A 25250-nucleotide genomic window follows, 5' to 3' on the forward strand; every position below is an offset into this window, starting at 1 on the left:
TGCCTTAGGCTCAGGTCATGATCTCGGGGTCCAGGGATCAAGCCCCACATCGGGTTCTCTGCTCACGGGGGAGCCTGCTTCCCCCAGCCCCCCGCCTCTCGGCTTCACTGCCTACTAGTGAGCTCTGTCTGTCAAATAAATAAACAAAATCTTAAAAAAAAAAAAATTAAGTAGTAGTTTAAATTCCCAGTTTAAACAGTAGGGGGAAAATGAGTATCTCTATGAGGTCAGTTGCTTTAGTTTTACTTTCTCTGTATTTATTTACTTAACTGTTTTATATTTATATATAATATATATTTATGTATTACACATTTATATGGTATTATGTCACATTTATCATTTATTTATATATCTTTTGTTTTTGTTTCACTGATTGGTGACCTTCTTAAGTATATTCCCATCTTCCCTTCTCAGAATCATGATGTCAGCCCTGTGTTTTGAGGACTAAAGAATGTATAAAGGCTGAACAGAAGTGGAATAGGTCTCACTTTAATGCTGTACAAGTCCCCTCTCCTTTCCACAGGGATCTCCAGCGGTCCCACCGTCCCTAGGACCTTCTAGAGGAGTGGACCAGGAGAGAGGCCGCGGCCCTCACCACAGGCTGCTGGGCCCCTGTGGCAGGAGACATTACAGCCTGTCAACAAGGCTTCAACCAGCTTCACTCCAGGGATAGCCAGAGTCCCTGGGGCCCCTTCTACCTCATGGCAGCTGCAGCACTAGAGGGCAGACTGGTTCCTGGATCCCAAAAGTCTGACAGCCCGGGGTGGGGGGTGGGAGGTGGGCGGGGAAGGACACCAAGGGGACTTGTGACACAAGTCTGGAAGCTTCAGGAAACATGCGGCCGACCACCCACCATCCACAAGCAGTAGAAGCAGTTATCAGTCTGAAGTGAAATGGTTTCATTTAAAGCCTCCCCCACACACACACACAAACACACACACACACACACAATTACCTTTTCTTTCAAAGCTTTCCTCTCTGACAAAGCAGACAAGAGCCAGGAACTTTGTCACTTCTTTTAAATAAAGAACTGTTGTATTGTTCAGCTTTATGATGGCCGTTGATTCTTTGTCATAGGGGGTTCCTGCTCCATCTTCTTTGAGACTAAATGGGGACAGAAACCAGAACATATGTGACCACTGGGAAGAAACTACAAAATGAAACCCAGTGACGGAGACCAGCTTCACTACACAGAGCAATAATCATAACGAGAAGTCGTTTACAATTACAGGGCCGTTTGGCAAAAGTCTTCGAAACACACAATCACAAGAACGTGCATGGTGTAGGACAGTCCCTTCTTAGGGACACAAAGAGTGGCTGCTGGACAGGGAGGCATCTCCCCAGGGACCTTCGCAACATGGGTGAGGGGTGGAGGTTAGATCTTCTCCCCTCCATAGCCCATAAGGGCTTCTTGAGTTTTCCTGACAGAGTAACCGGGCTGTCAAAAGCATTGTCTGATGAAGACAGAGGAGAGCTGAATGACGCTTCCCAACTACAGAAACCTAAGGAGACATGACAGCAAAACACAGGCCTAGATCCTGGATCAGGGATCAAAGACAGAATTGGGACCACTGGTAAGATTTGGATACAGACAATGTATTAGTGCAATATTGTAGTTGTGCTAAATATGCTTAATTTGGTAAACAGTGGTCCTGTAAGAGGACTTTTTTTTAAAAAGAGACAGACACCCAAGCAGCTAGGATCAAAGAATCATGATGTCTGCGATTCACTCTCAAATGGTTCCGCAAAAACAAAACGCAAAATGTATCAGAAAAAGAGACAGTAAATATGGCAAATTGGTAAAAAGGGGTAGATGCAAGTGAAGGGTATCATACAGGAGCTCAGTGCACATTTTCTGCAGGTTTGAAATTTTTTCAAAATAAAACAGTAAATAAATATACTGATCTCTCTTTTTTTTTTTTTTTAAGATTTTATTTATTTATTTATTTGACAGAGAGAGAGATCACAAGTAGGCAGAGAGGCAGGCAGAGAGAGAGAGAGGAGGAAGCAGGCTCCCTGCCGAGCAGAGAGCCCGATGCAGGACTCGATCCCAGGACCCTGAGATCATGACCTGAGCCGAAGGCAGCGGCTTAGCCCACTGAGCCACCCAGGCGCCCAATATACTGATCTCTTTAAGAAAAGGTGTGGCCTGCAGACACAGATGACTTGGGTTTGAACCCCAGTTCACTTATTATGTGAATTGGAGAGCAAGGTAACATGTTGGAGCCTCAACTCCCTTACCTGTATACTAAGAGCAATTACCTCAAAGTCTCTCAGTACAATTAAATAATAGATATATAGCATTGAGCACAGTGCTGAGACCCTGTAAAAGGCACAATGAATGTAAGACGACGATGATGCCTTTTAATGACCAAAACTGGACCCTCCGAAGACATTGATGTAATCAGACGTATGAGTCCTCTTCTTATAGGCAAAGGAGCACTTCCCTGCACCTGTTCCCCTCATCTGAAACTCTGTGTGTGTGTGTATGTGTATTTATTTTTACCTCCCAAATTAATGAGTAATTGACCAGAAATTTGACTTAATTGGAACTATGCCAGATCTCACTAATACAACAGGGTAACACAGGTGGTGCTAAACCTGATCCCTTTGCAGAATAAGAGTCAACATTTACAATGTGACAGGCACCGTTCTTAGCTTTTATCATGACTTCTCTATCGTCACGCCATAGACTCCTCTAAGCTGGGTATCAAGGAACCGAGGCTAGGGGAACTAATTTGGTCAAAACTGATCATGGGGGTAGAGCCGGGATCTCAAACTAATCTAATACCGAGTTAATGTTTTTAGTCTCATAAATATCATAAGAAGGTAGGGTGACAAACCAGATTAAATGAAAGTCTGAATTGTAGAGTATTTCAAAGGAAATGTAAGTTATTAGTTTTGAGAATATTTTAAACCAGCACATACATGGCTACTTACAAGTAAACTGGGGAAGAAGGTTTTTTGAAAAAGGATTCAACTTACTGTGACCTACCAAAACGTTAAAGAAAAACCTGTAAGAGATTGGATCTCAGATGTTAAAGATGCTTTATCAGAATTCTTAATGTCCTTTGTACTATTTTTAGCTGCTATTTTTCTAGGCTGAATTTCTCTTGCTAATAAGTGATGTTGTGAGAAAAATAAACTGAAACTTTTGAATTTTTTACCTAATGAAGAAAATTTACTAATGGCAATTAATAACAAGAAAAGTCTTAGGTGATAATGTTAAATGCATAAAGCAGGATACATATAAAATTTATATATACAAAGATCACATTATCCTAAAAATTACACAGAGAAATTAAGAATAAAACACATTAGGGGCACCTGGGTGGCTCAATGAGTGAAGCATCTGCCTTCAGCTCAGGTCATGATTCCAGGGTCCTGGGATCAAGCCCCAGGTCAGGCTCCCTGCTCAGTGGGGAGCATGCTTCTCCCTCCGCACCTCTCCACTCTCCCTCAAATAAATACATGAAATCTCCAAAAAATAAAAGTAAAAAACACAATAAAATATATATACTGACTATCTCTAGGTGATGAAATTATGGGTTACCTTAATTTTATTCTTTATGCTTTTACGTATTTTCTGCGATGAGCACGGACTGCATTCATACTCAGAAAAAATGAAGTAAACAAATTGGAGAAACCAGAAAGACCCAAAAAACTACAAGTAAACACCGGTGATGGATTACAGCTGCAACTCTGTGCTACTACTACTCAGGTCTGTGTTCACAAAGCCGTGAAAATCGAGACAGCCACAAAGTATTTTAAAGCCTGCGTGCGCGCGCCTGGAGAGCCAGAAACTCCCCAGATGACTGAGCAGACTGACCAAGGCACACCTGCCTCGGGCCCTGCTGGTCTCCACGGAGCAGCTAGGAACTGGCAGCGAGCCTGTTTCCTCAGCGGCTGCCAGTTAGCTGGGCTGGCTCCTCACAGCTCCAGCAAAGGGTGGGGAAACTCCAGGGCCCACGCCCAGTTGGTGACCCACACTGGTTCTTAAGGCACCTGATGGGTTCTCAGGAAATGCAATCTGACTCCTCCCACTGCCTGCTGCCCTCCTCCTGTTTGTTTTAGCTGGGTTAGAGAAACTCTGATTAGCATCATTACATGAACAGCTTACCACTTACATCTAATTACCATATGGCACAATAAGGACTACGCATATCATTAAAGAGGTGCCAGATTAATTGTGTTTATTGTATTTGATTACCACAGCAATCTACACTGTAATCAGGATACGTTCAGTTTCCCTGACTATTTCAAGGTCAATCCACTGGAGTTTAAAAACAATAGAATGCTATAGAGCTGTCGTCTTAGAAAACAAGGTCTGTTTTGGAAGCCAGATGGCAGTGTTTAATAATAATACTAAGAAAGCAGTAATCTTGGGAGTGAGGTCTGCTCCTGAAGTCAGATGGCAATGTAACATAATAATAATAATAATAACAACAGTGGCATCTACATTTATCCAGGGCCTACCAGGTGAAGCCCTGTGACATGTCACCCTCACTATGGTCTCACAGTACCACTTTCCCTGTCTCATAATAGAAAGGACCCGGTGTGCACGTGTGTATAGCAGAAGAATCTGAGCTGAGGGGTCAAAGGCTCTTCAGACAGAAGGAGAGAGAAATGGGGAGACCAAGACCCTTCCCGAAGCTGACAGAGGAGGCTGTGTGAGGCACGTCACAGCTGGTGCGTAAAGAGGAAGATGAACAAGAGCCTTACCCATCAATGACTGGATAAGCGTGTAAGAGCCCATATAAATCAACAGCAACAGCGTGATCTTAATACGACAGACAAACAAGTTCAAACTTCAAACTAGTTCACTCTCTACGACACCCATTCAGGAAATTAAAAATTACGTGGAAATGTTTCTATGTCTGGTACCAGAATCAATTTTCTCCACCCCTTGTTTATTTTATAATACTGTAACTGTACAGGAAGTTCTGTTTTCTAAGACTCTAAGACCATGATAATAAGCAGGTAATGTTGTTTGCTTCATTTTGTAATTCTCTGCTGCTCATAAAGGAAGACAAAGTATGTTAAAGAAAATCCAGTCGTTATTTCTTACAGTGAAGAAGGGAACAACTGTTGTTAATATGAGATACATATTCAAAGTCTGAGGATCCTATTAGTCTCTCCCAAGTGTGTATGACATTATGATATGATGACAGATTTTTCAGGAGAACGCAGAAACTGTCAGACTTTTGGTTCAAGTTCTGATTCTGTCCTTTACTGACAGTGTGAGCAGGGGTTAGAAACAACCACTCTGAACCTCAGTTTCCCCATCTGTGACATGGGGATAGTAACTCCCATCTCATGGAATAGAGGAGAATTAAATGATATAATGTATGCAATATGCTTATTAGCAGAATGTCAGGCATTTACTCAATAATTTTTGTTGTTATGGCATGCTGTTTATTTACAGATCTCAGTCATTTAAAACAAAAATATTGAGATATCTGGGTGACTCAGATGGTTAAGCATGATTTCCACTTTCAGCTCAAGTCATGATCCCAGGGTCCTGGGATTGAGTCCCACTGAGGGCTCTGTGCTCAGCGGGGAGTCTGCTTCTCCCTCTCCTGCTCCCCCTCCTTAGGTTCTCACTCTGTCTCTCTATCAAATAAATAAAATCTTTAAAAAAAAGTAGCATTTCTTATCTTCAATATACTTTTAAAAAAACAAAAGTATTAAAATCAAGTAAGTAAATGCAAATGTTACAAAGATTATGCACAGTTTCATTTCCTAATGGGAAGTATGTCTGTTTGTACCCTGTAGGAGTATTTTACTTACCCATAAATACAAGAGATGTCAATAACGACATCGATCATATCACAGCAGAGCTCATAGGTTTGCATATCCACTGGGGTACTATCAGTTGCAATATAAATTTTACTGACCACGTCAAAGAGAAATGCCTTTTCAATTCCAGAATTCTGAAACAAAAAGACAATGCTATCTTAAAGCGACAGCTGATTTTAGAACATCATCACTATATAAAAAAATTACATGCCATCCTCAGTGTAAAATATGAAGGAGCAAAAATTAATTTACTAAAGATTTTGTTACAATTTCAATCTCACGTAAAGTTTTATAATGGATATGCATAAGAAATGGAAAATTCTTATTTTTCATTAATTATTTATTGTAGGTAAACAAATTGGGCTTGTTTCTTGGCTCTTAGAGATGTGCCTGCAGTTAGGAAAAAGCAAGGAAAAACACTAATTTTACTAACTATAAATTTTAAAATGAAATATATTTTAAAAATCTAAACAAACCCCAAACTGTGGAGTGACAGAGTAAATAGGAGTGCAACCAACAAGTCTGACTCAAGTCAACAGCAGAGCTGGCCCAGAGCTGATGGTCTATAGGACTCATTCGTCAGTGCATCAACCACAGTGTTTAACATATAAAAAATGTTCAGCAGGCTCTATCTCATTGCCACAACCACCCTTAAAGCTTCCTAAATCTCACAGGGCTCTATCCACATTGAAGACTGCCTATGACTTTAACAAACACTCTACTTATAGAACAGAAATGGTTTGGGAAGTGAAAGTTTAAAGAACATAAAACAGTATGTTTTTTGTTGGAGCAATCTTCCAGAGTAATCCTTCAGTGACCCTGCAATGCCGTAAGAGCAAGCAAAAATAAGACTCTTCACGCTCGCAATGTTATTCTAAAATTCTGCAAATGATTCTACCAAGAGGATGTTATTTACTTACCGAGATAAAGATGTTTAGCAAATTCTCCAGGGTGGGGAGTTGTGGAATCAGTTTCTGAACCACTTTGCTAAAAGCTTCAAATATTGAATGATCATATATGCTCGTCAAATAGAAGCTGAAAGAGAAAACAGTATTTCATCACACTTTCCTTCTGACTGGGGGACAGACTGCTTAGGCTGTCACAACACCAGTGTCAGCGGTCTATACCTACTGTCCCTACACATGCATCCTAGCCCCCTTCAGAATTCAAAATGACCCTGGCAAAAAATGAACATGTGTTAACAAGCCATTCCTCCCCAGCTCCCAAAAAGCAAGAATTGTGCCCATTCTCATCTGCTGACTGGCTGGACTGGAAAGCCTAAAAATGCAGTGGTATGTGCCCATACGAGCTTTCTTACATTCTGCAGAAGAATCCACACCAGGTCATCTCTACACGTTCCTGTTAGGTTAGTAATGCCTATGTTACTGGTATTGAGGCATCTAATATTTTCACTTTGCAATTTGCCAATTGAATGATGCATACACTTCCCCATAAAAAACTGATAGAGGGGTGCCTGGCTGGTTTAGCCGGTAGACCATGCGACTCTTGATCTTGGGGTTAAGTTCGAGCCTCACGTTGGGTGCAGAGGTTACTTAAAAATAAAATCTCAGGGGCGCCTGAGTGGCTCAGTTGTTAAGCATCTGCCTTCAGCTCGGGTCATGATCCAGGGTCCTGGGATCAAGCCCCGCATCAGGCTCCTGGCTCGGCAGGAAGCCTGCTTCTCCCTCTCCCACTCCCCACTTGCATTCCCTCTCTAGATGTCTCTTCTTCTCTGTCAAATAAAATTTAAAAAAAATAAATAAATAAAATAAAATCTCCAAAAAAACCCTTAACAGACAAGTGGTTTTCCTCTGTATTTCTATTTGAATTATCTTCAGAGTTATCTTTTACTTGTGGCTATAAATACTATCCTGTTTATTAAGAATTGTAAACTTCAGCCTTGATTAACTTCCTGGATTATGTTCTTGAGTTTTACGGTTTTCATAGGTGGGAAAAATTAGCTTAAGCCTTTAAAAAAAAAAACGAAAATTAGAATTAGTACATGCAAAGCTTGCTTTTCCCAAATACTGTCCCAATGTGTACAGCACAAATAAGGTAAACAGGTGAATACCACACCGCTTGTGCTGACTTTGGACTCCACACCTGCTTCTTTCTGTTGATGAACTGTGATCCCAGAAGGGTTTCTGTTCTCACCTGAGGTGAATTTTTTCTAATCCAGCATCGGCAAGGTCATCGTTTGCCCTCTGATGAATATCTCTTTGGGTCTCAATCTTGTGATCATCTGACAGACCATCGACTTTATGAATAAACACCTCGAAGTTGATGTCAGTGTTCACTTTGTAGGCCCTGGTCACGGTGAGGTGGAGCCTGGCCAAAGCCTCCATGTAATCGTCCTGGGAACAAAGGCACACTCCTGTCAGGGGAGGCCAAAGACTGCTATACTACCATCCACAGACACTCGTTTTTCCTGTTTTACTGAGGTATGATTGGCAAGCACTGTGTATATTTGAGGTGTACAATATGATGTTTTGATATACGTATACATCACGAAATGATCCCCCCCCAACCAAGTTAATTAATCTATCCATCACCTTACTTCACAGTTACCTTTTTTTCCCTTTCATACTCACTCCTAATCTGGAAACCATGTAGGTACAATCCTCCAAAATAGTTTGCAAAAGCCCAAATAAGAGCTGGTTTCATGGAATGCAAGATTGAAACTGAAGTTTCATGAACAAAGAGATGAAAAGGGCTGGAAAAACACAGCTGTAGGCAGTTACGTAGTAGCTTGATGACAGTCATTAAGACCAGCGTTACAGTTTTCTGAATTCAAAATGGCCCCATACCACCTAGGACCTTCCCTGGGATACTATTCTTCCCAGATTTTTGAGTCCCTGGGTGAACTGTGATGAACAGTTAAGAGATGGAAACGTGATATGGGTCACTGGGAGGATGGGGAAGGAGCCAGGAGGAAAGATAAGAGCACTGGTCTAGAGCAGAGGTCAGCGAACCATGGCCCGAGGGCCAAAATGGACCCACTATGTGTTGTTTATAAGTAAAGTTTTATTGGAACACTCCTCTATTTACATACCGTCTATGGCTGCTTCTGTGGTACAGTGGCAGAGTTGAGGGGTGTTCCTCTGAGGAAACCCCTTGGAGATAGTACAGCCAGCCTGCAAAGCCTAAAACACTTACCATCTAGCCCTCTACAGAAGCAGTTTGCTGACCTCTGATCATGAGTAACTGACCCAAATAATGTAATACTATTTTTTCCTCCTCCCTACAAATGACACTTTTATAATAATATGATGAACATCTGCTTTTGCATCTTCCTGTTTAAGAAATCAAACAGTAGGGATGCCTGGCTGTCTCAGTTGGAAGACCACGCAAGCCCTTTTTTTTTTTTTTTTTTTTTTTTTTTTAAAGTAATCTGTGCACCCAGCGTGAGGCTCAAACTCACAACAGTGAGATAGAGAGTTGCATACTCTATCAAGTGAGCCAGCCAGGCTCCCTGAGCATGTGACTCTTGATTTCGAGGTCTTAAGTCTAAGCACCACATTGAGCATAGAGATTAATTAAATACATAAACTTAAAAAAAAAAAAAGAAACCAAACAGTAGACCCTGAATCCCTGAGGGTCTCTCCCCATTCTCCCAGCCCACCCCATCACTCTACCCCCAACCCTCCAGAGGTATCCACTATCCTGAGTTTAGTGTTTATTCTCAATCATCTTTCTCCAGTACTACATACCTATGTATCCCTAAACAACATACAGAATTCATTTACAATGTCTTGAAATTCAGGGGGAGGCCATCTGAGAAAGGTTTCCGGGTGGCAGAAATATTCTACGTCTTAACTGTGAAGTGGTTACGAGTTATATGCATTGTCAAACTCACTAAACTGTACACTCAAAATGAACACATTTTATCGTATTTACTAATTGTTATTGTTTATGTCTTTTTAAAGATTTTTTATTTTATTTATTTGACAGAGAGACAGATCACAGGTAGGCAGAGAGGCAGGCAGAGAGAGAAGGGGAAGCAGGCTCCCTGCTGAGCAGAGAGCCCAATGTGGGGCTCGATCCCAGAACCCTGGGATCATGACCTGAGCTGAAGGCAGAGGCTTTAACCCACTGAGCCACCCAGGCGCCCCTTGTTTATGTCTTTAACTGAAGACAGGGAGTTAAGGGGACACATCTATGAGCAAAACCAGCCAATGTCAAGAGAGTATCACCATCTCAAAAGATTAGAAGCTATTACTGTAACTTCCCTGCCAGGCGTATAAAATTATCTGACTACCAACCAAGTGATGGAAGTGGCACATACCTACCAGGACTAAAAATAACATCTAAAAGAAGAAAAAACTTGCTTCATTAGAACAGAGGGGGCGTGGCTGATTTTTCTCACTATGTTTGTTACTATCTTCTACAACAAATAAAAATACAGGAGAAACACACCACCTTTGTTCCTATTCCAAAATTAGATCTAGGAATTACAGGCAGGTCACAATCACCAATGTAGAGGAAGCCAACCCTCCACTGTGGATCCCAGGGCTCATGTGACATGGCTTCAGGGGGCCAAGAGTGGCCCTGGGGGGTGTGGGACATGTAGTAGGCTCTGCCTGGGGGGCAGGTGGTGTTATACAGGTAGCTCACAGAAAATCACTCTGGATACTTTCATGCTCCTTCATTTTATAACATTCTGTGAGGACACATTTTCTCCTTGATGATATATTTATCTGGCAATCCTGTGATTGTGAGGAATTCACAAGGAAAAAATAAAAATATGAGGCGTCAGACCAACAGAGCCTTCTTTAGAAATAAAGGCAATGACGTTTGAGTGCCTGCCAAGACTGCCGGAAGTTTACGTTTCTTTTCAGTACTTGTAATTACATCATATAAAAATCCCTGAAAACATGTTTTTTACAGTCTACTTCCAAAGCAAAAGTATGTATTACATAGACTCTGAAATAGCTTATTTCATTATTCCTTTTTAGTAAACGAAAGGTCTCAACAATGTTTTTCGGCCCTTTTTAAAAAGTGGGACTTAAAAAGACAAATTTCTCCAACATTCTTCTATCTTTCTCTGCCCTTAAGTTAGAAGAAAGAAAAACAAACACAAGAAACAAAATAAAAGAAAACACACAGGGGCGCCTGGGTGGCTCAGTGGGTTAAGCCTCTGCCTTCAGTTCAGGTCATGATCGCAGGGTCCTGGGATCGAGCCCCACATCGGGCTCTCTGCTAGGTGGGGAGCCTGCTTCCTCCTCTCTCTCTGCCTGTCTCTCTGCCTACTTGTGATTTATCTGTCAAATAAATAAATAAAATATTTAAAAATAAATAAATAAAAAGAAAAAAAAATAAAGAAAACACATTTACCAGTTCAAACTGAAGGGCCGCTTTTCATGTTCAGGTAAAATTAAAACCAAATTACAGTGGCAACTTAAAAATAGTCAAGCGAAGCTTTTTTAGCCACCGTATAGCCACAGTACAAACACCTAGGATAGAGTTGCGTTAGACATTTGAATTCTAGAAATGCCAATTGCTACAGAAGCACAACACAGTACTGAAGTGAGTACTTATTAAGCCACTGTCTTGAGAAGATGAGTCATCTGACTGCAATCTCCTTACCCGAGGGTCAGGCTACTGGTACTGCTACCTCATTCAACAACTACAGAAGCAGCAGCCCGGTGATGTAGGGAAAGCACTGGAGCTTAGAAGAGACAGGTGAGTGGGACGTAGCCCAGGACTCGCCAGCATCCCCCCCTCCCTTGCCCCAGCCCGCACCCAGCTGCTCGGCTCCTCCTGTCCGCCCCAGCTCCCTCATCTCTGTGCTGGCAGACCTAGGCAGGAAAGCAGGGCCTACTGCCAAGGCCACAGATGGGCCAGAAAACAGGTCAGTACAAGCGGGACAGCCAGGAAAGCCGCGACTGGCGGCAGGACCTGGACCTGATGCAGGTGTCTAGAAGCATGCTTTTCCAGATGGGCCCAGGGGAGGGGAGGCCTGCTGTTCACAGGTCCGGTGCGGGAGTTTAAGTCTCTTCCTGGCGCACCACCACCAGAAAAGAAAGAGCGGGCCCCTCCTCCGGACGGCCACGCTCCCACAGCAACACTGGAAGTATTTATGCAGTGCAATCGCTTGGAACGAAAAGGCTTCGTTACTGTATTAAACAGGCACCTGGTTCCCCGAACGGGTTTATGATGAGCTCAGGCAGGAGAGCAGTCTTCTCAGAGAATGGGTTTCCAAGTACGGGCTCAGAACCATTACTAACAGCTTACGTATCCCTGCCTCCCTAACTCCATCGGCGCTCCTGGAAGAGCCAGGTGTGCTCAGCCCATCTGTCTGACTGAAGGCCCAGTTTCAGGAAAACAGCATGCCCTGAACTTAGAGCTGGTTTAGTGCATTCCTGGAAGGACTCACTGCCATTGATCCCCCACAGCTGTAAGAGAGCCCTTGGGAGAGACTTCGGGCTCAGCTGTGCTTCCACGACACTTTCTAAGAGGGCCTGGACACAGAGAGTTTGAAGAGTGTCACTGTCCCAGTTCTGTTCCCTGTACTCTTTCCTAAGATGGCCATGCCTGAGATGCACCTGTAGTCTGCTGCTTCCCTCCCCCTCCTCCCCTTCAACTGCTGGCTCCCACTTCACAGGTGAAAGGCCCAGAGGACCAAAGAGACAATTCACAAGACTAGTCGGTATCCTAAAAAAGTGAGTAACTGATTTCTGGGTACAAAGGCCCTTCACCAGTCAGGGGGTCCCCACATCTTTGTTTTCAGCAAAGTTAAAGGAAAGCCCAATCAGGATGTCTACTGATAACTACTAAAAACAAGCCTTGGTGATAGAAAACTGGGCAATTTACAGGATGTAACTTGGAAAGCGTTTAAATAATTGAGCGAATGCTATAACAAAACTCACCCCATACCATCTACTTATTTATGCGAACAAGGTTTCTCAGCGCTCACATCGACACAATCAAAAATAGAACTTATGCCAAATTCTGTCTTATTCAAGCATGCATAGGTGAATTAAGTGGGAAAAGATCCACTGTCTTAAGAGGTATACTTATCAATCAAATTTTTACTTTTTATTTTTAATAGCTACCTATAAAACACATAACAGTTATGCTGTCAATCAATTGTGTACTATTAAGAATTACAATAATTTTTTTTTAAGATTTTATTTATTTACTTGACAGAGATCACAAGTAGGCAGAGGAAGGCAGAGAGAGAGGTAGGGAAGCAGGCTCCCTGCTGAGCAAAGAGCCCGACGCCGGGCTCCATCCCAGGACTCCAGGATCATGACCCGAGCGGAAGGCAGAGGCTTTAACCCACTGAGCCACCCAGATAACCCAATTATTACAATAATTTAATTCAAAAGAAAACCTTCACAGTTAGAACTTTATCTTCCTAGGAAAGAGTAACCATTTTAAAATGCACATTTATATGCATATTTTTGTTACAGAAAACCTGTGCTGTTTTACAGATGTCTGTCCAGAGTAGGGGGACAGGCAGGGGACACGTAGTTGCTGTCCTTGGCCTGTATGGCGGCCCCCTCCGTCTCTGAGGTTTCTGTGATTTGCTGCAGTGCTCACTGCTCATTGATTAGGGTTCCACAGAGGGAGACTTTAACCCTTTGCAACCTTGACAGCCCCCACTGAGAGACCTTGTTGGGTATAAAGGGCTATTCCTGATTCTTGAAAAACAAACAAACAAAACATTACAAAGAACTGGTATGGACATGGGAAGGACCGTGTCTGGGGAGGAGAAGGGGCCTGCAGTCCCATGTACCCCGAGACTGAACTTTACCTGGGAGTCGATGACAAATATCAGCGCTCCTGTTCCCCGGAAGATCATCTCATAGTCAAAGGTAGGGTCAAAAAAGTCAATCTGTCCTGGGAAGTCCCAAATCTGAAAATTAACAAAGGAGCTATTGGAAACGTCTTCCCGGCAGATCTTGTTTGTGCTCTCCAAGAACAGTGTTTCGTTGGGAGACATTTTGTGAAAGACAACTTTCTGAATAGATGACTTGCCACTTCTCCTCAGGCCCATGAGCAGGATTCTGGGCTTCACCTCAGTGCTGAAGGGATCGCTGAAGTCCAGAACTAGAGAAACCACAAAACGAGAATGAGGGTGAGTTGCTTTCACAGTGGTTAATTAGAGGAGTTTCACTTCCACCTCAGATGTGATTTATGATTCACAGACACTGCCACTCCTCCAGATACAGAGACTGCTAAGGACCTCACGCCACTCACTCAGGGGGCCTTTGGTAAGTGCAGAACACTGAAAAATGCTGTCTCGCTACCTGTCACACCATTCCAGAGGGCAGAAAAACCTGTACAACTCTGTATCACAAGAAGCACATCTGGTGTGTGACAAGTAGAGCTTTCCTGGAGCAGAGTGTGAGGGGAAGAAATCCAGTCTTAGCATTCCAAAGCAATGTCGTCTTTGTCTAGATCATCAGATTCTCTATGCCCTGAAGAGATGCTTCTTCATTTGAGTTATGCCTCAAACGAACAATTTTGGACTTCATCAAAATTTAAAACATTGGCGCTTCAAAGGACACTATAAAGAAAGTGATGACAAGCCACAGAATGGGAGAAAACTTATGCAAATCACATATATGAAAAAGGACTAATATCCAGAATATATGAAGAACTCTTACAATTCAATAATGAAAACAACCTAACCAAAAAAAAAACTGGCAAAAAATCTGAGACATTTCTCCCAAGATACAAAAATGGCCAATAAGCACATGAAACAATGCTCTGCATCATTAGCCCTCCAAAAAATACTAGTCAAAAATCACAACAGGATGCCACTTCACACACACTGGGATGGTTATAATAAAAAAGACAAATAACAAGTGTTGGTGAGGCTATGGAGTAATTAGAACCTGCATCCACTACTGGTGAGAATGTAAAATGATGTGCTTTCAACAGTCTAGCAGATTCTCAGAAGGTTAAACACTGAGTCACCATACGGCCCAGCAATTCCACTGCTAGGAATATATTCAAAGAAATGAAAATACACGTCCAATGCACATGAATTTCTTTTTAGTTTCCTTCTGACAAACCCTCTTACATTCTTCTGAGGCCCTGGTCCCAATCTAATTCAATAGTGACTGGAAAGTAATTCTTTTTTCTCTTATTGCAACTAATAAATTTTTCCAAGTCTCTACAACTGTCTTAAACACATATTAATACCTGATAATATATAGTGAATTTCATTCCTATATATGCTATTTTGATGTTTGAAAACTACAATAGGTTTTGGTAAACACACAAATTTCAGGTAAAACAATAACTGAATAAAGAAAAAGTAAGCAGGTTTGGGGCGCCTGGGTGGCTCAGTGGGTTAAAGCCTCTGCTTTCAGCTCAAGGTCATAATCCCAGGGTCCTGGGATCGAGCCCCGCATCGGGCTCTCTGCTCAGAGGGAAGCCTTCTTCTCCTTGCTCTCTGCCTGCCTCTCTGCCTACTTGTGATCCCTGTCAAATAAATACATAAATAAAACTTAAAAAGAGAGAGAGACAGAAAAAAAAAAAAAAAAGAAAAAGTAAGCAGGTTCAGATGTGCACTGTTGCTATTCTACTATAAGCAACATTTTACTCCCGCCCTACCCACACACTCTTTTCCAGTTCAACTTAACCCAATTCAACAATCTGCTGATGATATACTATAGAAGCAATAATGCTTCTTAAGAAAAAACGCACCCAAACAAGTTACCAGCTGCTTCTTCTTCATCAGTCATTATATGCTACTCACTCACAGTATTGTCATTACAAGTCAATCTTAGCAAAAGCAGAACATAAATTAAAAAAGAAAACAGGGCTTCCAGTTTAAAAATTTTTAGACTGGTAACATGTCACCACCTTCCCTCCCACAGCGAATCCCTAAAAGTTAACAGAAAAGGTATAAACTGTAAATAAATAGACGAACAAATAAACATAAATATCTGAGCTTAAAACAAAACCACCACCACCACCTCTCAAAGCTGCCAAATCACAGAGAAAACCCTAAGAGACACAAACATCAGATTAAAAGGGAACCTGCAGCCCATGACTAGGAATGGTAGGGTTCTGCTACAGAAGGTAGAATTGGTAGAAGCCCAAACAGGGAGGGACATGAAGACAACAAACAGGGTTGTTATTTGGAGAATCATAATGAGAAAAGCCAATAGATAAACTCTGTGCACCGCTGCCACCCACCCACCCAGTACATATTTCAGGTAAGAGCAGTGACTACAGGAGTTTCGGTATGAGGGGCAAGGCAGTGCTCCAGGGGCTCAGAATGCCCAGCAGAAACAGGGAGCACCCACACTACCATGCTCCAAGTGTGCTGCCCTTCCTTAACTCTCACTACAGTTCGTGGAGTTCAACAGGGGGAAGCAGTACTATCTTCCCTCCAGACATTTCCTCAAAAGTCTAATATCCATGTACCCGAACATACATCTGAAGAAGTGGAGTTCATAAGGAGTCAGAGTAAACTTCCAAGTTAAGCATAATTAAAATATTCACAGGGGGCACCTGGGTAGCTCAGTCATTAAGCGTCTGCCTTTGGCTCAGGTCACAATCCCAGGGTCCTGGGATCACGCCCCACATGAGGCCCCCTGCTCTGCAAGGAGCCTGCTTCTCCCTCTCCCACTCCCTCTGCTTGTGTTCCCTCTCTCACTGTTTTGCTCTGTCCAATAAATAAATAAAATCATTAAAATAAAATAACATAAAATATTCAGAGAAAATGTGATAACCATAAAACAAGAACAGAGAGTTTCAGAATAAGAGCAACCATGAAAAAATGGCCTTAGAGATCTTAGAAATAAAAATATAACTGTGTGTGTGGGGGGGGGGGTTAGATTCTGATTTAAAAACAGAATAAAGACAGGTAAAGGAGGCAACAGTGAACCGGAACATCAAATCCTCTCAGAATGTAATCCAAAGGGATACACTGCTGGAAAGTATGAGATAAAGGTTAAGGTGACATCAGGAATAACTATCTCAAACCAGTAGAAAATATACTTGTGAAAGTACATTAGAAAAGGGTCTAGAGGGGCGCCTGGGTGGCTCAGTGGGTTAAAGCCTCTGCCTCAAGCCTCAGGTCATGATCCCAGGGTCCTGGGATGGAGCCCCATGTCGGGCTCTCTGCTCTGCAGGGAACCTGCTTCCTCCCCTCTCTCTATCTGCCTGCCTCTCTGCCTACTTGTGATTTCTCTCTGTAAATAAATAAAATCTTTAAAGAAAAAAAAAAGAAAAGGGTCCAGAAGGGTGCACAACAAACAAAGAATACATGGGGGAAAGATTTGGGAGAATCACCAAAGGGATACTGGCTTTAATTTTTTTTTTAAGTTGGTTTTTTGTGGTTTTTTTTTGTTTTAGTAATTTTTATACCCAACATGGGGCTCAAACTCATAACTCTCAGATCAAGAGACACATACTGCTTTGACTGAGCCAGCCAGGGACACCCGTGGCTTTAATTTTAAAAAAGAAAACATATATAAATACACACACACACATATTTCTATATATATATATACACACACACACATTAAAAATTAGTTTTGAAAAAATGTTTAATGTATAGGGAGTCAAAGCAAACACAGAAATATTTCAAAACATTAAATACTCTTTAAATTGTGATTTCAACTCCACATTTACTTGTTAAGTTTCTGTTTTTTCAATACAATAATTATATTGATTACTATACTCAAAGTAGCCAATTGGTAAGGTTGGTCGGACAAGAAGATATGTAAAACATGGTTCCCATCTTGGAGAAATTTAAAATCCAGTCCAGATAATGTGGTATGGGCACAAAGATAGACAAATAGATCATGCAAACAGAATAAGGAGTCACATATACAAGGACAACTGAGATTTGACAAAGATGAAAAGCCAACTCCACAGAGAAAGAAGAGTCATTTTTACCAAATGGTGCTAAAACAAGTGGATATCCATATGCCAAAAAAAAAAATTCAAACCACATCTCATACCAAATACAAAAATTAACTCAAAAATAGATCATAGACCTAATTTAAGGCCTACAACTATGCAATTTCTAGGAGAAAATATTTATGACCTTGGGTTAGGCAAAGATCTCTTAACTATAACACCCTCCCCCCAATTTGACAAATTGGACTTTATTAAAATAAAAACTTCTGCTCTTCAAATGACACCATTAAAATAATAAAAAGGGCAAGCCATAGGTCAAAAGAAAATATTTGCAAATCATAGATCTGAGAAAGGATTTGTGGAATATGTAAGGAACTCTAAAAACCCATTAATTAGAAAACAAAATTCAATTTTTGGAAAGGTGGGAGAGAAAAGATTTGAACAGACAATTCACCAAGAAGACTTATGAAAGGTAAATTCACACATGAAAAGATGCTCAGCCCATCACCAGTCATCAAGGAAATGTAAATCAAAACCACAATGAGGTATTACTGCGTACACAGTTAAGATGGCTAAAATTAAGAACACAGTAACAAGTGCTGATGAGGATGTGGAGTTACTAGAACTCTCATACTGCTGTGGCAAAGTAGAATGGTATAGTCTTTTTTTCTTTTTTTTAAAGATTTATTTATTTATTTGACAGAGAGAGACCAAGCAGGCAGAGAGGCAGGCAGAGAGAGAGAGGAGGAAGCAGGCTCCCTGCCAAGCAAAGAGCCCAGGACCCTGAGATCATGACCTGAGCCGAAGGCAGAGGCTTATCCACTGAGCCACCCAGGTGCCCATAGTATAGCCATTTTAGAAAACAGTTTCATGGTTTCTTAAGAAGTTAAACATGTAGGGATGCCCAGGTGGCTCAGTCGATTAAGCAGCTGCCTTCAGCTCAGGTCATGATCCCTGCGACCTACAATCAAGTCCAAGATCAGGCTTCTTGCTTGGCGGGGAGCCTGCTTCTCCCTCTGCCTCTGCCTGCCACTCTGCCTGCCTGTGCTCGCTTGCTCTCTCTCTGACAAATAAATAAATACAATCTTAAAAAAAAGAGAAGTTAAACATGTATTATATTCTGCAGCCATATATTTACCTAAAAGAAATGAAAGTTTATGTCCATACAAAGGCTCATAGCAATTTTATTTGTAATAGTCCAAGACTGTTAACGACCCAAATGACCAGGGCACCTGGGTGGCTCAGTCGTTAAGCATCTGCCTTTAGCAGGGTCCTGGGATTGAGCCCTTCGTTGGGCTCCTTGCTCCCCAGGAGGCCTGCTTCTTCCTCCCTGAGTTCCTCTGCTTGTATTCCCTCTCTTGCTGTCTCTCTATCAAATAAATAAATAAAATCTTAAAAAAGAAAGAAAGATACCCAAATGTCCATCAGCAGGTGAATGGATAAATAAATTACGGTGCATCTCAGCAATAAAAATAAACTGTTGACACATGTAACATGGGTGAATATCAAAATGATTATGCTGAGTGAAAGATGCCAGCTGAAAAAGACATAAACTCTGTGATTCAATTTACATAAAGTTCTAAAAACTGTAGACTCATCTATAGTGACAAGTAGCAGATCAGTGGTTGCCTGGGAAATGGCAAGAGGTAGTGAGAAAGCATCAGAGGGAGCGACCTTGATGGTGTATAAGAAAACTTTTAAGGGTAATGTGTATGTTCTTGGCTACGGTGATGGTTTCACAGGTGTATACATATGTCAAAACTTTGTATGCATATGTCAAATAAATGTACTTAATTTTACATTAACTATACCTCAGTACAGCTTTAAAAAAAAAAGATTTATTTAGTTAGGTAGACAGAGAGCATGCAAGAGGGGGGAGGGGCAGAGGGAAAGGGATAGAAATCCTCAAGCAGACCCCACTGAGTGTGGAGCCTGACACAGGGCTAGATCCCAGGACCCTGAACCAAAACCAAGAGTTGGTGGCTTAACTGACTGAGCCATCCAGAAGCCTCCTCAATACAGCACTTTTTTTTTTTAAGATTTTTATTTATTTATTTGACAGAGAGAGATCACAAGTAGGCAGAGAGGCAGGCAGAGAGAGAGGAAAGGAAGCAGGCTCCCCGCTGAGCAGAGAGCCCGATGTGGGGCTCGATCCCAGGACCCTGAGATCATGACCTGAGCCAAAGGCAGAGAGGCTCTAACCCACTGAGCCACCTAGGTGCCCCAATACAGCACTTTTTAAAAAAATGTATTTACGGGGCACCTGGGTGGCTCAGTGGGTTAAAGCCTCTACCTTTGGCTCTGGTCCTGGGATCGAGCCCCGAATAGGGCTCTCTGCTCAGCAGAAAGCCTGCTTCCCCTCTCTCTCTGCCTGCCTCTCTGCCTACTTGTGATCTGTCAAATAAATAAATAAAATCTTTTAAAAAATAAATAAAGTAAAAATAAAAATAAAAATAAAAAATAAAATGTATTCTCAGGGCACCTGGTGGCTCAGTTGGTTAAACATCTACCTTCTATTCAGGTCATAATCCCAGGGTTCTGGGATGGAGGCCCACATTGGGCTCCCTGCTCAACAGAGAGTCAGCTTCTCTGTCTCCCTCTGCCTGTCACTCCCCCTGCTTGTGCTCTCTCCCTCTTTCTCTCTGTCAAATAAATAAATAAAATCTTTAGGGGCGCCTGGGTGGCTCAGTGGGTTAAGCCTCTGCCTTTGGCTCAGGTCCTGGGATCGAGCACCGCATCGGGCTCTCTGCTCAGCAGGGAGCCTGTTTCCCTTCCTCTCTCTCTGCCTTCCTCTCTCTCTGCCTGCCTTTCAGCCTACTTGTGATCTCTCTCTGTCAGATTAATTAATTAATTAATTAAATTTAAAAAAAACAAATAAAATCTTTAAACAAAAAATCTAAAGTAAATAAAAATAAAAAAGAGTACCTGACAAAAAAGATTTATAAATGTATTCTCAAGGACAAAATGGAAACATCAAAAGCTACAGTTGTTCTATTACAAACAACTAGTGTTCGATCAATGCCAAGTGTAAGAGAAATGCCTATGGGGAATGGGAAGGAACTCAGTGCATTACAAGGGTTATGAGTGCAGACAAAGCAGTGCAGGATTTGGACGGGGTTGCTGGGGGTGGTGGAAGGAGGCTCTCTGAGAAGAGCAGAGCTCAAAGCTTAGGCAAAGGCGCACCATGCCTTTCATAGAACAGGAAAACATGCACTCAAACTCATCAACCACATAAAAGGTACCTTCCATATGCCAAGTCCTGTACTGGGCACTCACCACACTTCACCCCATTCAACTCTCTCAGGAATACCTAGTATTATCCCCATTTCACAGGTAAAGAAATTACAGGCTCAGGAAGGTCAACATTCAAAGTGAGGGCTGGCCCATCCCAAAGTCTATGCCTTCTGTTTCTGCTGTGCAACACTCCATCCAATCAAAGGAAGCAAAAGTCCACTTTAAATGATATATAAGCACAAAAATATTTAAGTGTTTATACATGTTTTTACTTCTTACTACTGGAGATCAGTGTGGATTTTAACTTCCCTTCATCGGGGTCTGCAGAAGTGTCAGCGTGGTCTGGTGCCTCCGAGGGTGGACCCCCCTCCTCTTCCTGGGAGAGTGGGAGGTGATATAGAAGGTCACCGGGTAGAGAGGAGGTAGTGTATGTGCTCGTTTACATACCCAGACTGGCTGGGAAGTGAGAAGCACGTACCACCACAATGTACACACACAGATGGAAGTGTTTACCTTCTCCCTGCCAAGTTCAAGCATCGGCCACCCACAGTAAAGTGCTGGGCAATGGGGGGGCCAGATCGACGAGGGTACCATCAACTCCGTTGAGACCCCTCAGACCCAGGAAGATGCATTTTACATTTAGCTGGTTTGGACACATGCCAGGTACCTTGCTAGACATTTCTGCAAACTTGGACCCCCTCCTCCTCCCCGCACACCTCCCATACCCCCGGCAATGAGGAGGTACAAGTCTGTTTTGCACCTGAGCAATCTGGGGGAAGGAACATGCCCAAGGTCACAGGGCTAATATGTGGTGAAGTCCTCACGTAGAGTCTTAGCCAACAATTAAGATGGCATTCAACAAAAAACTGCAACACAGAAAACATAAGAGACTAGGAAATACCAGAGAATGCCCTGTGTAGTAAGAGTACATACTGCTAGCGAAACTCTTTTAGATTTACTTAAGCATATGTGATCCTGGTTCACAACATAAGTGTATTGGTACGTGACCCACAGTCAAAAAAACTTTGTTGACCACTGCTACGGACCAGTTCCTTGTATCACAGAGGACTGCTCACAAAAATCCCTCCTTTGGGGCCCCTGACTAGCTCAGTCAGTAGACCATGTGAGTCTTGATCTTGGGATCATGAGTTCAAGCCCCACGGTGGGTGTAGAGATTACTTTAGAAAATAAATAAAATAAAGGAAAAATTGATTTGCCATTGCTTTCAAGCATGATAGGCCTCTAGGATCTGATATAGATCATGTATATTTAAAAAAAAAAAATCTCGCGCCTGTGTGGCTCAGTGGGTTATAGTCTCTGCCTTCGGCTCGGGTCATGATCCCAGGGTCCTGGGATCAAGTCCCACATCAGGCTCTCTGCTGCTGCCTACCTCTCTGCCTACTTGTGATCTCTGTCTGTCAAATAAATAAATTTAAAAATCTTAAAAAAAAAAAAAAAACCTCTCCTCTTATCATCTCCCACCTCCCCTTAAGTATCTCTGCTTCTGAAACCCTGTGGGGTTTCCCAGAGGCTCTCACCCACTCTGGGAGTGATAGCAGGGAACACACATCAGGAAATGCAGCACCCAGCTAGCCTCCTGGCCACCTGGCTCTCCCCACTAAACTTTCCCTGTGCATCACCGCTTGTTCAAGAATATCCTGAGAGGGCACCTGGGTGGCTCAGTGGGTTTAAGCCTCTGCCTTCGGCTCAGGTCATGATCCCAGGGTCCTAGGATCGAGTCCCACATCAGGCTCTCTGCTCAGCGGGGAGCCTGCTTCCTTGTGATCTCTCTGTCAAATAAATAAATAAAATCTTAAAAAAAAAAAAACAAAAAAGAATATCCTGAGAAAGGTGAAAGGAAGAGAATGAAGGATGAGCCCTACATGCTAAGGGCTAACACTTTTCAATCACAAAGGAACCACAGGATTTGGGCCTGGAGATGGAATCCCAGGGAAGGCCCTTTCAAAGTGTCAGCGGGAGTGGAGGAAGTTGCTGGGAGAGGTGAAATTGACCAGAGGGCCGTTTGTTCAGTTTCATAAAGGTGGCCTGATCCTCTGCCAAGTGTTGCAGGGGGCTGAGACACAGGCGGCAGACACAAAGAAAGATTCATTCCTTAGCGATTAGAGGAGAAAACAGACAAAAAAAACCCTGACAATTACAGTGCCCTGTTACAGAGGTGTTCACGGGCTCATAGAGAGGACTCCCTGGAGAAAAAGCTGAGTCTTATAGAAAAGGAGGTGGGAAGAGATGAATGAAGGAAAGGTTGTGCCAGAAAGAGATTCTGGCTTTCCGGGAGTTTAAGGAATGTAGTTTAAAGACAAGAAAAGGCTGCACACTGTCTAGTGACTTCCTTCCCACAGCATTTAGAATAAAATCCAAACACCTTCTTTCTACAAAGGCCCTACATGGGCCACCTTCTCGTCCTGTGCCCTGTTCATCCTCCCTACTAGTTCCCTATCCTGTTAATTACAGGATAGTTCCCTATCCTGTAGCCACACTGGCCTTCTGGTTCCTCACCCTGGACATCCAACTCCCTCCACCTGAAAGGCCTCCCTTAGCTTTCTTCCCACTCACCCCAGCAGCCATTTTACCTCCTCTCAGCTGAATCAGACCCCATCACTTCCTGACAACCCTGTCTTTTTTTTTTTTTTAAGGATTTATTTATTTGACAGAGAGGGAACATAAGCAGAGGGAATGAAAGAGGGAGAAGCAGGCTTCCCGCCCAGGAGGGAGCCCGATGAAGGATCCCAGGACCCTGGGATCATGACCTGAACCAAAGACAGGTGCTTAAAGACTGAGCCACCCAGGCGCCCCAACTCTGTGTCTTAATAGTACTTATCACTGGGAGCACCTGGGTGGCTCAGCTGGTTAAGCCACCAACTCTTGATTTTGGCTCAGGTCATGGTCTCAGGGTCATGAGATTAAGCACAACATCTGGGCTCCTCAGTGACTGGGCAATGTGCTTAAGATTCTCTCCCTAATATAAACAAATCTTTTTTTTTTTTTTTTTTTTTTAGATTTTACTTGACAGAGAGAGAGATCACAAGTATGCAGAAAGGCAGACAGAGAGAAAGGGGGAAGCAGGCTCCCCGATGAGCAGAGATCCAGATGTGGGGCTCGAGCCCAGGACCCTGAGATCATGACCTGAGCCGAAGGCAGAGGCTTAACCCACTGAGCCACTCAGGCACCCCTCATGTAAATAAATCTTAAAGAAAAAAATACTTATCACTATACAAAACTATCTTTTTACTTTATACATTTGTCTTGTCTGTTTACTTGTTTATTGTCTGTACCACATATACCCAGGCAAACTATAAAGCATGTGGCATGAGTCCAATAAATATCTTTGAATAGCTTTGTTGATAGAGAAGTCTGTTAGCTCCCAGCAAACAAAAACTGCAACAAAGAAAACAGAAGAGACGGGAAATACCAGAGTACATCAAGTATAATAGGAGTATATACTGCTAGCGAAATTCTTCCAAGTTTACTTACACATATGTAGGGCTGGTTCACAATATAAACACATTTTTTTATTGTGGACTATGGTCAAAACTATTTTGTCAACCACTACTAGACTCTGCTACTTCATGAATGAGATGCTGGGAAGTCTGCATTTTGCTTTGAAAGCCATGAGGGAATCACTAAGGATTTTAAGGGGAGACTAACATGTTCAGATTTACACTTCAAGAGGTTCACTCCAGAAACAGACCCCCTGGGGGGGGGGTCAGTGGGGAGATAGTGAAGGGGTCTAGAATAAGTCACTGTGCCATAAAAATTATACTGAGCCAAAGATACTGAAGTCCCTTATTTCCCTAAAGCAGAGCCTCCCAAAAGAACTCAATTGCCATAAATCTCCTTCTTAGAAGCAACTCTCATCTTCTGTTGGGTGAAGATTGAGATTGAGACAGAAGTTGGCACCACACCCAAACAGACATGGTCCCCAAACTCTCCTATCTCCCAGCTGTTCTCCTGTGGGCCCATTTATCTTTCCAAAAAGTCATTTATTTTTCCATAAATGCCCTTTCCCCAACTCCCTTCCAAGAAGTCACTCATTCTCCCAGAACTGACCTCCGTCCCCTCCTTATCCTCTTAATTAAGATAGTAATAAGGCCAGAAATCTAAGCACCTCTTTTTTTTTTTTTAAGTTTATTTATTTGAGTAAGTTCTACTCCCAGCAGATCGAGTCACATGCTCTTCCAACTGAGCCAGCCAGACACCCCTCTAAACACCTAAATTGCACTTTCTGTGAACTCTCATGCATTAGTACATAATTAAATCTGGTTTTCTCTTGTTAATCCACCTTTTGTCAGTTTAATTTGCAGGCTCTCAATTCAGAACTTAAGAGAATAGAGGGAAAGTTTTTCCTTTCCTCACAGCACTTAGGT

General features: G+C 42.4%; 1 protein-coding gene across 1 annotated transcript in view; it reads right to left on the reverse strand.

Moving 5' to 3' along the window:
- Positions 1 to 25250, reverse strand: part of RRAGD (Ras related GTP binding D) — a 42799-nt gene that overhangs the window by 8713 nt on the left and 8836 nt on the right. The window contains exons 2-6 of the mRNA XM_059401050.1: positions 13559 to 13854; positions 7954 to 8153; positions 6720 to 6834; positions 5791 to 5933; positions 956 to 1104 (exon numbers count right to left, since the gene is read on the reverse strand). Coding sequence (XP_059257033.1) covers positions 956 to 1104; positions 5791 to 5933; positions 6720 to 6834; positions 7954 to 8153; positions 13559 to 13854 — 903 coding nt within the window. The remainder of the gene's footprint in view (positions 1 to 955; positions 1105 to 5790; positions 5934 to 6719; positions 6835 to 7953; positions 8154 to 13558; positions 13855 to 25250) is intronic.

Source organism: Mustela nigripes, chromosome 5 (assembly GCF_022355385.1).
Source record: "Mustela nigripes isolate SB6536 chromosome 5, MUSNIG.SB6536, whole genome shotgun sequence".
In the NCBI taxonomy this organism is placed as follows: Eukaryota; Metazoa; Chordata; class Mammalia; order Carnivora; family Mustelidae; genus Mustela; species Mustela nigripes.